The 15,274-nt window shown below is 38.8% G+C and overlaps 1 protein-coding gene across 1 annotated transcript in view; it reads left to right on the plus strand.

Moving 5' to 3' along the window:
- The window catches only part of NOL4 (nucleolar protein 4), a 467,403-nt gene extending 453,036 nt beyond the window's left edge, over positions 1 to 14,367 (plus strand). The window contains exon 11 of the mRNA XM_052660447.1: positions 14,174 to 14,367. Coding sequence (XP_052516407.1) covers positions 14,174 to 14,367 — 194 coding nt within the window. The remainder of the gene's footprint in view (positions 1 to 14,173) is intronic.
- Positions 14,368 to 15,274: the final 907 nt, after the last annotated feature.

Here is a 15,274-nt window from a genome sequence, read left to right on the forward strand (position 1 = left end):
TGGAGAGTGTTTTGCCTATGTTCTCCTCTAGGAGTTTTATAGTTTCTGGTCTTACATTTAGATCTTTAATCCATTTTGAGTTTATTTTTGTGTATGGTGTTAGAAAGTGATCTAGTTTCATTCTTTTACAAGTGGTTGACCAGTTTCCAAGCACCACTTGTTAAAGAGATTGTCTTTAACCCATTGTATAGTCTTGCCTCCTTTGTAGAAGATAAGGTGTCCATATGTGTGTGGATTTATCTCTGGGCTTTCTATTTTGTTCCATTGATCTATATTTCTGTCTTTGTGCCAGTACCATACTGTCTTGATGACTGTGGCTTTGTAGTAGAGCCTGAAGTCAGGCAGGTTGATTCCTCCAGTTCCATTCTTTATTCTCAAGCTTGCTTTGGCTATTCGAGGTTTTTTGTATTTCCATACAAACTGTGAAATTATTTGTTCTAGCTCTGTGAAAAATACCGCTGGTAGCTTGATAGGGATTGCATTGTATCTGTAGATTGTTTGGGGTAGTATACTCATTTTCACTATATTGATTCTTCTAATCCTTGAACATGGTATATTTCTCCATCTATTAGTGTCCTCTTTGATTTCTTTCATCAGTGTTTTATAATTTTCTATATATAGGTTTTTAGTTTCTTTAGGTAGATATATTCCTAAGTATTTTATTCTTTTCGTTGCAATGGTGAATGGAATTGTTTCCTTAATTTCTTTTTCTACTTTCTCATTATTAGTGTATAGGAATGCAAGGGATTTCTGTGTGTTGGTTTTATATCCTGCAACTTTACTATATTAACTGATTAGCTCTAGTAATTTTCTGGTGGAGTCTTTAGGGTTTTCTATGTAGAGGATTATGTCATCTGCAAACAGTGAGAGTTTGACTTCTTTTCCAATTTGGATTCCTTTTATTTCTTTTTCTTCTCTGATTGCTGTGGCCAAAACTTCCAGAACTATGTGGAATAGTAGCAATGAGAGTGGGCACCCTTGTCTTGCTCCTGATTTTAGGGGAAATGCTTTCAATTTTTCACCATTGAGGATAATGTTTGCTGTGGGTTTGTCATATATAGCTTTTATTATGTTGAGGTATGTTCCTTCTATTCCTGCTTTCTGGAGAGATTTTATCATAAATGGATGTTGAATTTTGTCAAAGGCCTTCTCTGCATCTACTGAGATAATCAGATGGCTTTTATTTTTCAATTTGTTAATGTGGTGAATTACATTGATTGATTTGCAGATTGCTTATATATTTTAGAGATTAATCCTTTGTCAGTTGCTTCATTTGCATTTGTTTTCTCTCATTCTGAGGGTTCTCTGTTCATCTTTATTGTTTCTTTTTTGTGTAAAAGCTCTTAAGTTTAATTAGATCCCATTTGTTTTTGTTTTTATTTCCATTACTCTGGGAGGTGGGTCAAAGAGGATTTCCTGCAATTTATATCAAAAAGTATGCTGCCTATGTTTTCCTCTAAGATTTTATAGTTTCTGGTCTTACATTTAAGTCTTTAATTCATTTCCATTTTGAGTTTATTTTTGTGTATGTTGGTTAGGCAGTGTTCTAATTTTATTCTTTTACACATAGCTGTCCAGTTTTTCCAGCACCACTTACTAAAGAGAATGTCTCTTCTCCATTGTATATTCTTGCCTCCTTTGTCAAAGATAAGGTACCCACAGGTGGGGTGTATCTCTGGGTTTTCTATCCTGTTCCACTGGTTTATTTTTATATTTTTGTGCAAATACTATACTATCTTTATGACTGTTGCTTTGTAGTACAGTCTGAAGTCAGGTTTATTCCTCCAGCTCCATTTTTCATTTTCAAGGTTGCTTTTGCTATTCAGGGTCTTTAGTGTTTCCATGAAAATTGTGAAAGTTTTTGTTCCAGTTGTGTGAAAAATCCCATTGGGAATTTGATAAAGATTGCATTGAATCTGGAAGATTGCCTTGGATAGTATAGTCATTTTCACAATATTGATTCTTCTAACCTAAGAACAGGGCTTCACCTGATATCTTAGTTGGTAAAGAATCCACCTGCAATGCAGGAGACCCTGGTTTGATTCATGGGTTGGGAAGATCCACTGGAGAAGGGATAGTCTACCCACTCTAGTATTCCTAGGCCTCCCTTATGGCTCAGCTGGTAAAGAATCCACCTGCAATGCAGGAGACCTGGGATCGATCCCTGGATTGGAAATATCCCTGGAGAAGGGAAAGGCTACCTACTCCAATATTGTGGCTTGGAGAATTCCGTGATTGTATAGTCCATGGGATTACAAAGAGTCCATCTAGTCAAAGCTATGGTTCTTCTGGTAGTCATGTACAGCTGTGAGAGGTGGACTATAAGAAAGCTGAGTGCCAAATAATTGATACTTTTCAACTGTGGTGTTGGAGAAGACTCTTGAGAGTCCCTTTGACTTCAAGGAGATGCAACCAGTCCATCCTAAAGAAAAGCAGTTCTGAATATTCATGGGAAGGACTGATGTTGAAGCTGAAACTCTAATACTTTGGCCACCTGATGTGAAGAGCTGACTCATTTGAAAAAAACCCTGATGCTTAGGAAGATTGAAGGCAGGAAGAGAAGGGGATGACAGAGGATAAGATGGTTGGATGGCATCACTGACTCTATGGACATGAGTTTGAGTAAGCTCCAGGAGTTGGTGATGCATAGGGAAGCCTGGTGTGCTGCAGTCCATAGGTTACAAAGAGTCGGACACAACTGAGTAACTGAACTGAACTGAATCTAAGAACATGATGTATCTCATCTGTATCATCTTTGATTTCTTGCATGAGTGTCTTGTTTTCTATAGACAGGTCTTGTCTCCTTGAGTGTGTTTATTCCTAGGTATTTAATTCTTCTGGTTGCTGTGGTAAATGGGATTGATTCCTTAATTTCTCTGATTTTTCATTGTTAGTGTAGCTCAGCTGGTAAGTCATCTGCTTGCAATGCAGGAGACCTGGGTCTGATTCCTGGGTCAGGAAGATCCCCTGGAGAAGGAAATGGCAACCCACTCCAGTATTCTTGCCTGGAGATCCCCATGGACAGAGGAGTCTGACAGGCTACAGTCCATGGGATCGCAGGAGTTGGACATGATTTAGCAAGTAAACCACCACCAGTGTATAGGAATGCAAGGGATTTCTGTGTACTGATTTTGTATCCTGCAACTTTACTAAATTTACTGATTAGCTCTAGTAGTTTTCAGATAGTACCTCTAGGGACTTTTATGTATAATTTCATGCTGTCTGCAGACAATGAGAGTTTTACTTTTTTTCCCCTCAATCTAGATTCCTTTCATTTCTTCTCTGATTGCCATGGCTAGGACTTCACAACTATATTGAATAACATTGGCAAGAGTGGGTACCCTTGTCTTGTTCCTGATCTTAGAAGAAATATAAACTTTTTCAAGATGGTCATTCTGACTAGTATGAGGTGGTATCTCATTGTGGTCTGGATTTGCATTTCTCTCAGTTCAGTCGCTTAGTCGTGTCTGACTCTGCGACCCCATGAACTGCAGCACGCCAGGCTTCCCTGTCCATCACCAACTCCTGGAGTCCACCCAAACCCATGTCCATTGAGTTGGTGATGCCATCCAACCATCTCATCCTCTGTCGTCCCCTTCTCCTCCTGCCCTCAATCTTTCCCAGCATCAGGGTCTTTTCCAATGAGTCAGCTCTTTGCATCAGGTGGCCAAAATATTGGAGTTTCAGCTTCAACATCAGTCCTTCCAATGAACACCCAGGACTGATCTCCTTTCGGATGAACTGGTTGGATTTCCTTGCAGGCCAAGGGACTCTCAAGAGTCTTCTCCAACACCACAGATAAAAATCATCAACTCTTCGGCCCTCAGCTATTTTTATAGTCCAACTCTTACATCCATACATGGCCACTGGTAAAACCGTAGCCTTGACTAGATGGACCTTTGTTGACAAAGTAATGTCTCTGCTTTTTAATATGCTGTCTAGGTTGGTCATAAATTTTCTTCCAAGGAGCAAGCATCTTTTAATTTCATGGCTGCAATCACCATCTGCAGTGATTTTGCATTTCTCTATTAATTAACAAAGTTGATTATCTTTTTATGTGCCTATTACCCATCTCTATGTCTTCTCTGGAGAAATGTCTATTTAGGTCTTCTGCCCATTTTTCAATTAGATTTCTTGTTGTTATTTAATTGTATGAGCTGTTTGTATATTTTGGAAATTAAGCCCTTGTCAGTTGCATTGTTTGCAAATATTTTCTCCCATTCCATAAGGTATCTTTTCATTTTGTTTATAGTTTCCTTTGCTGTGTAAATACCTAACTTTGATTATCTCCCATTTGTTCCTTTTTGTTCTTATTTCTATTGCCTTGAGAGACTGACCTATGAAAACATTGGTACAATTTATGCCAAAGAATGTTTTGCCTATGATCTCTTCTAGGAGTTTTATAGTGTCATACCTTATGATTAAACTTTTAAGCCATTTTGAGTTTATTTTTGTGTGTAGGAATTTTGTGTATGATGTGAAGACATTTTCTGAATTTGCTGATTTACACACTGCTGTCCAAGTTTCCAAGCACCACCTGCTGAGGAGACTCTTTCCTATTTTATATTCTTGCCTCCTTTGTTGAAGATTAATTGGCTGCAGATATGTGGGGAGTTTTCCTGGGCACTCTATTCTTTTCCATTGGTCTTTATGTCTGTTTTTGTGCCAACACCACTCTGTTTTGACTACTGTAGCTTTGCAGTATTGTCGTAAGCCTGGAAGGGTTATGCCTTGGGGTGTTTTTTTCTTTCTTCTCAGGATTGCTTTGGCAGTTCTGGGTCTTTTATGGTTCCATACAAATTGTGAGATCATTTATTCTAGTTCTGTGAAAAATGCCATGGGTAATTTGAGATCACATTAAATCTTTAGACTGCTTTGGGTGCATGTGTGCTGAGTTGCTTCAGTCATCTCCAGCTCTGTGCAATTCCATGGACTCTAGCCCATCAGGGTCCTCTATCCATGGGATTCTCCAGGCAGTTCTGGAGTAGGTTACTATGCTCTCCCTCCAGGGGAACTTACTGACCCAGGGATTGAACCTGCATCTCTTACATCTCCTACAACCACTAGTGCCACCTGGAAAGCCCCTTCTTTGGGTAGTAATGCCATTTTAAAAATATTAATTCTTCAAAATCAAGAGCATGTGATGTGAAATCTTTCTATTTCTTTGAATCATCTTTAGTTTCCTTTATTAATGATTTGTAATTCTCACTGTATGTCTTTCACCTCTTTGGGGAAGCTTATTCCTAAGTATATTATCATTATTATTTTTGAAGTGATATTAAAAGTGATTGTTCACATTCCTTCCCTGATACTTCCTTGTTATAACTTTTTAATATATAAAATATTTAATGGGGACTTCTTTTAGTAAATAACAAAGTTGGAAGTACAAATGAGGGTTGTGGGGCTCAGAGGAAAGGGGCAGTGAGGACTGCAATGGTGATAAAGTGAGCAAGACACTGTCTCCCAGCACCTGTCTCCTTGCTAGAATCTCACTCTCTCTCTCAGAGCCTCTCTGCAGTCTGATGGGACAGCAGAGTGAGATAACTTGCCCCATTTTTTAGCTATAGAAACTGAGTTCCAGATGGGTTAACTGGCCTACCCCAAGTCACAGAGCATTCCTGGCTTTTCTTGCTGTACCACTGTGTCCCAGCTTAGAAGAAATAATAGTAGTTGGGCAAGGGAGGGCAAATGCCTCCATAGGAATAGTCATCAAAGATATGGAAACAAGCAAGAGTTTTCTGCACAGGGTGTTAGCTGGAACAAAGTGGGGATACAGCTGAAGGGTAATTTTCTTTAGAGCTATAATTTATTTTATATAAAAATATTCAAGACACTTTTAAAAGGCCCAGTGTTCCAAACGTGTCTGAATTTAATATAAGATCATCCTGTGGTGGCATCTCTTGGTTCCTCATTTGCTAGAGCTTCAATTTGATTCTGGTTAATTGCATGAGCTAGTAATTCTTCTCATTGGTTACTGGTACTTTCCTCAGATTCCTCCTAAGTGACTATCAGTCTATGAACCACACAAAAACAATACCAGAAACACTGGTGAAATGTGTGAAGTTTCTACTTGAATGTATTTCTTGCTTTATTCTTTAATACCAGGTCCTCTAATTATCAGCTTGGGTAGCTGAGATCAGGATGAGTCTTATCGGATATTGGGGTAATGCTGGCCTAGTAAAAATGATTTGGAAAGTGTTTTCACATCTTCTGTTTTGGGGATGAGGTTTGAGAGGGATTGATATTAGTTCTTTGAATGTATAGTAGAATTCAGCAGTGAAATTTTCTGCTCCTAGACTGTAGTTCGAAGATTTTTGATGTGATCTCCTTACCAGTAATTGGTCTACTGAGATTTTCTAGGTTTCCATGATTCAGTCTTGGTAGGTTTATCCTACCAAGTTTATCCATTTGTTCTTAGTTGTCTAATTTGTTGGCATGTAATTTTTTGAAGTATCTTATCCTTTGTATTTTTATGATATCTTTCATTTCTGACTTCATTTATTTGAGTCTCTTTTCTCTTAATGAGTCTAGTTAAAAGATTGTCACTTTTTAAAATCTTTTCAAAATAGCAGCTCTTATTTTCATCTTTCTATTGTTGATTTTGTCTCTACTTCATTTATTTCCATTCTGATCTTTATTTCCTTCCATTTGCTAACTTGGGGCTTAGTTTGCTCCTTTTATAGTTCCTTGAGGTCTAGACTTGAGATCTTTGTTTCATGATGTAGGCATACATCACTATGGAGGTCCCTCTTAGAACTGCTTTTGCTGTATCCCATAAGTTTTTGTTTGTTGTATTTCTATTTTCATTAGTCTTGAGGTGTTTTCTGATTTCCTTTTATTCTTTGACCCACTAGTTATATAGCTGTGACTTAATCTCCACATATTTGTCAATTTTCTAGTGCTTTTTCTTGTAATTGATTTCCAGTTTTATAACACTGTGATCAGAAATGCTTGATATGATTTCAATCTTCTGAAATTTATTAAGGCTGGTTTTATGGCCTAATATATGATCTATTCTAAAGAATGTTCCATGTGCACTTGAGATGAAATATTCCATATATGTCCATTAAGTCAATTATCTATTATGTTATTTAAGGCTGATGTTTCCTAACAGATTTTGTCTAGATGATCTATCCATTGATTTAAGTGGGATATTAAAATGTTCTGTTATTGCACTGCTATTTCTCCCTTTAAGTATGTTAATACTTGCTTTATATATTTAAGTGTTTTTATGTTGGGTAATACATATATACAAATGTTATATTGTCTTGCTGTATTGACTCCTTTATCATTATCTAAAGACCGCCTTTGTTTCTTATTACAGTTTTTGTCTTAAGGTCTATTTTTTCTGTGCTTAGTTGCTCAGCTACGTCTAACTCTCTGTGACCCTCCAGGCTCCTCTGTCCATGGGGATTCTCCAGGCAAGAATACTGGAGTGGATTGCCAGGCCCTCCTCCAGGGCTATTTTATCTGATGTAAATATAACTATCTTTACACCTGAAATCCTCAGATTTCTTTTGGTTTCCATTTGCATGGATATCTTTTTCAATTTCTCTACTTTCGGTCTATGTGTATCCTTAGATTGGAACTGAATTTCTTGTAGACAGCAAGAAATTAGTTAGTTCAGTCACTCGGTCATGTCTGACTCTTTACAACCCCATGGACTGCAGCACAGCAGGCATCCCTGTCCATCACCAACTCCCGGAGTTCACTCAAGCTCATGTCCATCAAGTGATGGACATCAGTGATGCCATCCAACCATCTCATCCTCTGTTGTTCCCTTGTCCTACTGCCTTCAATCTTTCCCAGCATCAGCGTCTTTTCTAATGAGTCAGTTCTTCACATCAGGTGGCCAAAGTATTGGAGTTTCAGCTTCAGCATCAGTCCTTCAATTAAACACCCAGGATTGATTTCCTTTAGGCTGGACTGGTTGCATTTAGATGGGTCTTATTATTTTTTTAAATCCATTCAGCCACTCTGTATCTCTTGATAATAGAATTTAGTTCATTTATATTTAAAGGAATTACTGATAAGTATGTAATTATGGCCATTTTGTTAATTGTTTTCTGGCTATTTTATAATTTCTCTGTCCGTTGTTCTTTTTCTCTCATTTGTGATTTGATGATTTTCTATAGTAGTATGCTTATAGCAAAACCAGACAAAGATACCAAAATAATTAATGACCAATATTTCTGATGAACAGAGGAAAACTCAAGATATTAGTAAACTGAACTCATTGATACATTAAGAGGATAACATGATTGTGGTTTTCATTCTGTCTGCTTTCTGATGGATAAGGATAAGAGGCTTATGGAAGCTTCCTGATGGGAAAGACTGAGGGGGAACTGGGTCTTGTTCTGATGGGCAGGGCCATGCTCAGTAAATCTTTAATCCAATTTTCTGTTGATGGGCAGGGCTGTGTTTCTTTCCTGTTGTTTGACCTGAGGCCAAACAATGGTGGAGGTAATGAAGATAATAGAGACCTCCCTCAAAAGGTCCCATGCATGTACTGCTGAACTCACCCCCACCCCTGACCTTGCAGCACCACCGCCAACCCACGCCTCCACCAGAGACTCCTGGACATTCATGGGCAAGTCTGGGTCATCCTCTTGTGGGGTTACTGTTCCTTTTTCCTGGGTCCTGGTGCACACAAGGTTTTGTTTGTGCCCTCCAAGAGCCTGTTCCCCCAGTCCTGTATAAGTTCTGGTGGCTCTGTGGTGGGGTTAATGGTGACCTCCTCCAAGAGGGCTATGCCATACCCATGTCTGCTGCACCCTGAGCCCCTGTCCATGCAGCAGGCCACTGCTGATCCATACCTCCGCAGGAGACTCTCAAACACAGTTCTGGCTCACCTTTGCTTCACTGACTATGCTAAAGCCTTTGACTGTGTGGATCACAACAAACTATGGGAAACTGTAAAAAAGACGGGAATACCAGACCACCTACTTACCTCCTGAGAAATCTGTATGCAAGTCAAGAAGCAACAGTTAGAATCGGACATAGAACAACAGACGGTTCAAAATCGGGAAAGGAGTACATCAAGACTGTATGTTGTCACCCTGCTTATTCAACTTCTATGCAGAATGCATCATGCAAAATGCCAGACTGGATGAATGTCAAGCTAGAATCAAGATTTCTGGGAGAAATGTCAACAACCTCAGATATGCAGATGATACCATTCTAATGGCAGAAAGCAAAGAAGAATTAAAGAGCCTCTTGATGAGGATGAAAGAGGAGTGAAAAAGCTTGCATAAAACTCAACATTCAAAAAATTAAGATCATGGCATCCAGTCCCATCACTTCATGGCAAATAGATGGGGAAAAAGTGGTAACAGTAGCAGATTTTATCTTTGAGCTCCAAAATCACTGTGGACTGTGCCTTCAGTCAGAAAATTAAAAGACACTCGCTCCTTCAAAGAAAAACTATGACAAACCTAGACAACATATTAAGAAGTTGAGACATCCCTTTGCCAACAAAGGTCCATATAGTCAAAGCTTTGGTTTTTCCAGTAGTCATGTACAGATGTGAGAGTGGGACCATACAGAAACCTGAATGCCAAAGAATCGATGCTTTAAAACCGTGGTGCTAGAGTAAGACTCATGAGAGTCCCTTGGACAGCAAGGATATCAAACCAGTCAATTCTAAAGGAATTCAACCCTGAATATTCATTGGAAGAAGGCAATGGAGAAAGTGAATTAGTGTGCTTGTATGCACAATATTTGCTGAAGCTCCAGTATTTTGGTCACCTGATGTGAAGAGTCGACTCATTGGAAAAGATCCTGATGCTGGGAAAGATTGAAGGCAGTAGGAGAAGGGGACAACAGAGGATGAGATGGTTGAATGGCATCACTGACTCAATGGACATGAGTTTGAACAAACTCCAGGAGATGGTGAAGGATGGGGAAGCCTGGCATGCTGCAGTCCATGGGGTCATAACAAGTTGGACATAACTGAGAAATTGAACAACAAACTTTTCAGAATGAACATTAAGACCTTGGACAATATGGGATTTGAACCATGTGCATCCTCTTCCACAGTTTTTTTTTTCCCCCCCAATATCAAATATTACAGTCACAAATGGCTTCCCAGGTGGCGCTAGTAGTAAGGAAACCACCTGCCAATCCATAAGACATAAGAGACATGGATTCAATCCCTAGGTCAATAAGATCCCCTGGAGGAGGGCATGGCGACCCACTGCAGTATTCTTGCTGAAGAATCCCATGGACAGAGGAGCCTGGTGGGCTACAATCCAAAGGGTCACAAAGAGTCAGACACTACTGAAGTGACTTATCATGCATGTATGCACGCTATTTGCAGTTAATTGACTTCACACAGGCAGAGCAGCCAGAGACACAGAAGGCACATTCGAAGTTACATGGAGATTTTCAGCCATGGCACAGGGTGGACACCCTTAACCCTGTGTGTTCAAGGGTCAGCTGCACTACACTGCTGTATTTAAAGTGGATAACCAACAAGGACCTACTGTATAGCACATGGAACTCTGCTCAATGTTGTGTGGCAGACTGGATGGGAGGGGAGTTTGGGAGAGAATAGACACATATATATGTATGACTGAGTCCCTAAGCTCTTCGCATGAAACTGTCACAGTAAGTTTTTTTTTTTAATGAATAAAAAATAATAGGAAAAAAAGTGTTATGAACCACAAAAAGAAAATTGGCCTTGTTACATTTCCTAAATGCATGCCTTAACATTTGATATTCAAATCATTTTCTCTTGAAGCATCTAGGGGGACATTTTCCTTTCTCATTTTCTTATTAACTGCTTCTGCTCTTCTAGAACCACACTTTTCAGTGGCCTTCTCTGTAATTTGATCAGATCACCAAGAATGTTTGACTTCTTTAAATTCAGTATCTTCATAAATTTTTAAATTTTACTTTACGCTTGACATGCATTCTAATTACATGATACTGGTTGGGTTAAGCCAAACCCCTCAAGTATGACACTGACTCAATGAGGCAGAAATGAATATTAGTGAAAAACAGGGAAGGGCTGTTTGAGTAGTCACTAATTAAATAATTTATTCATTTGTGAATATTTTCTTTCTTTTTTTTTTTTTTGCTTCACTAACCAACCTCATAAGATTGAAGATTTTAAAGATCAACAGTCACATAAAGAAATCTTTGTACTTCTGATTTATATTCTCAGTCCTAATCCTGTAGATGTGAAAAAACAAAAGATAATGAAGTCAACTTTCTTCCAAAATGAAAAAAGTAGAGCTGTGAATGGCTTCTCAATTGCTGAGCCATCTAGAGTTTGCCAATGTTACTTATGATCTGAAAGAAAATGAAAGCCATGTTGCAGTTTGTGAGAGTAGACCTTTGAGCCAGAGGTAGGGAGTTATCCATAAACTGCAATATTAGAATGAAATCACAACCTCCCTCACCCCAAAAGGAACTGAAGCCCTTGCCCCACTCTTTCTCAATTCTAGTTCGAGATGTCAGTCCTCATCTTGGCAGCAAAATCACAAAATGTTACACCTGACAGTCAGTCATTCGGATACTGGGTATCTACATAACTTGGAGGAATATCTGTTTAATTTTCTTTCATAAAGATTTGTACTAGGCAGAGAACAGACTTGTGGTTGCCAGTGGGGAGGGATGAATTGGGAGCTTGGGATTAGCAGATGCAAACTATTATGTATAGAATGAATAGACAACAAGGTCCCACTATATAGCACAGGGAACTATATTAAATATCCTGTGATAAACCATAATGGAAAAGAATGTGAAAAATATGTGTATGTATGTACATACTTATGAAAGTCTTAGCTGCTTAGTCCTGTCCAACTCTTTGCAACCTCATGGACTGTAGCCTGCCAGGCTCCTCTATCCATGGAATTCTCTGGGCAATAACCAGTGGAGTGGGTAGCCATTCCCTTCTCCAGGGGATCTTCCAGATCCAGGAATCAAACCCAGGTCTTCAGGCAGATTCCTTACCGTCTGAGCCACCAGGGAAAACCTAATATATATAACTGAATCACTTTACTGTACAACAGAATCGAAAACATGGTAGATCAACTATACTTTAAATAAATATTTGTACTAGGATTCTCAAATGTAAAGGAAAGAAGTAAAATTTAAAGTTGGTTCATTCAGAGAACCAAACTCCTCTTATGTCATGATGCTTTCTTAATCCGCTAAGAATTTCCCAAAGAGTAGCTATTAATGATTGGCTTGTTCAGTATTCCCGTTTGCAAGCATGGCACACCTGCCTCTCCCTTTCAGCTGTTCTATCTCTGTCATGATTCTGTGAACAGGAGAACAAATAGCAGCCAACTCCTGCTTAAAAAAATCAAAGTTTTGAAAGGCCATGGCAGAAGTGGAGAGAAGTTTCTCCCAGATGTCAGAGTTCTTGAGTACCTCTCTTGTCTCTGTCCTAATTAAATTCCAAGTGAAGCTACTCGCCTCTTATGGGACATTTGCCTCCTGGCTGACAGAAGTCCTTTTCTCCCTTTGGGAGAGAGGGTGGAGGGGGATAGATCTTGACCTGTCTTCAATATGCCTCAGAACTAGAAGGATGAAATAACACCCCTCATTTTAGTTTAGGAAATGAATCTTACTATCTGAAAAATTATAATACAGTTAGGAAAAAATTCTGTTAAAATACTTTCAAGTTCTATAATCACTACAGTTTGGTAGCATGCCTCTACTTCTGTGCTTAAGAATATTTTTCAAGGAGTTTATTACTGTAAATTTCATAATTATAATAATTGCTTAATGAAAGTTAAGAATATAAAAATGAACTCCGAGGTATATGTGTGTGCTCTCAGTTGCTCACTCATGTCTGACTCTTTGCAGCCCCATGAAGTTGTACCCCACCAGGCTCTGCTGTCCATGGAATTTTCCAGGCAAGAATAATAATCATATAAAACACAAATAAGAGTTTTAAATAATTTTTTCGGTAAAAATTTATAAAATTTCATAAAAAAGTAGACATATCATTCAGTTCAGTCGCTCAGTCATGTCTAACTTTTTGTGACCCCATGGACTACAGCACTCCAGGCTTCCCTGTCCATCACCAACCCCCGGAGCTTGCTCAGACTCATGTCCATCCAGTTGGTGATGCGAACATGTGATTATTTTATGCAAATAAGTGTTGGACTATTGGGGTTTTTATTGGAGTATAATTGCTTTACATTGTTGTGTTAGTTTCTGCTGTACAACAAAGTGAGTCAGCTACATGTATACATATATCTCTCCCTCCCCTCTCCCACTCCCTCCTTTCTAGGTCATCACAGGGCACTTGGCTGAGCTGCTTGTGTTATATGACAGCTTCCCACTAGCTATCTATTTTACACATGGTCATGTATATATGTCTGTGCAACTCTCTCAATTCATCCCACTCTCACCTTCAGGTATTTAACAATACCTAAAGCAGCAGCATTCCAAGTCTTGTTAATACTAATCATATATATAAGATACACTTCTAAAATGATACACTTCTAAACTTCAGTGTAGTCAACCCGGTATACAAAGCATTGGCCTGAAACAAACCAAAAATACCCAACTCATATCCCTATTGTGCCACTTATAAGTTATTTACCTCTAAATATATCCTTGAACTCCTGTGATCCTCAGTTGCCTCTGTTCTAGATTGTGAAGTTTGTAATCTGGGGTCATTAGCCTCACCATGTAGGCTCTTCTCACTTCTGAATTGGTCAGGTCCAGATGATTTGTTAACAAATGTAGCAAATAAAAAGTGTTCACGATTCCCATCATTTTCCACTAGTCTAGAGAAATTCCTATGTATTGAAGATGGATTTCATATGTACTTTTTGGAAAACTTAAATATTAAGGTCTTCAGTGTCTTTATGCAGTAAGAAGCAACCACCAGAGTGGTTGGACCAGAGTCTAAAAAAAACTAACCATTCTTTTCCCACCGTGTCGCTTGTCTCTCTTTCTGCTGCTGCTGCTATGTTGCTTCAAGTGTGTCCAACTCTATGCGACCCCATAGACAGCAGCCCACTAGGCTCCTGTCCCTGGCATTCTCCAGGCAAGCTATCTTTCTGAGAGCAGGTGTATTTATTTGATTAAGGGTATTGGTAGCTTCTCATGAAATAGCTGAATTAAATCAACTAATTTATTTTGTGCTCATGTTTAAGATACTAGGAAAAAACTTGTTCGTGTCTCATCTATGCTGATTGTTTTCTAGGACCCACTGATCTCAGCATGAAGAGGCAGTTGGCGACCAGCTCAGGATCATCTAGCAGTTCAAGCTCCAGACCTCAGCTGAGTCCAACTGAAATCAATGCAGTGAGACAGCTGGTTGCGGGATATCGAGAATCCGCCGCATTTTTACTGCGTTCCGCAGATGAACTGGAAAATCTTATTTTACAACAGAACTGAGTCCAACAACGATCCTTTACACTGAGGTCTAAATTTGCAGTTTCCACTATAATGACATTTTGATTTCCCAGCAGAGATGCGTCTGGTCTTAACTGCACAGTCTTAAGAGAAATACTTCCATTATGCCACATTGTCCTTGATCCATAAAGTGATGTGTTTCGGTGCTTCAAAGGAACCCTGGCCTCTGAAGTACTTGAGATACGTTAATGTGTCCAGCCTACTGCTTTTTGTTTCAGTGTGCCAGCATAAATATCTGGGGCAAAAAAAAAAAAAAAAGGCTGTGTATTCCTAATTGAAGGATAAAACAGAAGAAGTTTGTGGTATAAAAAAATAGTTCAAGGTCCAGCTGAAATATTAGTGGAATTTGCTACTGACTTACTGGACTGAAAGCTGCAGTATCTGGAGGAAAAAAAAAAAAAAGCCAAAATTTCTTGTTGCTACAGGATATAGCAATGAAAAGGATCTTGTATTTTAAAAAAAAATGTAATTTTTATAAAACGAAAACTTGTTTTTCATTCAGAATTGTCATTTTTACTTTGGTAACTTTTTCATAGGTCCTAAAAGAAAACTGTTTTGAGAAACTACTGTAAGTACCTTTTCCACATCCCTTTGCCTCCTCTTTCCAAATTCTTTCTACAAAAATAACACTTGATGCTGGGGGAAAGAAAAAAGATACCCTTACCTGTGTTCTTTAAATCGTCACATCAGGAACTACTTCCAAGAGAAGCTTGCATTTCTGCACTCATGCTGTTCTCAAGCATCCCACTCAGCACTGCAGCTTTACCATAGCGGTTTCACCACAGAATTTTTTTAATATTCAAAAGAGACATATCATTGACAAAAAAAAAAAAAAATCACAGCTTGATTTCTTACAGCTGCTCTTCCCGGATTGCCGCTGCTGTCTTAC

Source organism: Budorcas taxicolor, chromosome 22 (genome assembly GCF_023091745.1).
Source record: "Budorcas taxicolor isolate Tak-1 chromosome 22, Takin1.1, whole genome shotgun sequence".
Classification (NCBI taxonomy): Eukaryota; Metazoa; Chordata; class Mammalia; order Artiodactyla; family Bovidae; genus Budorcas; species Budorcas taxicolor.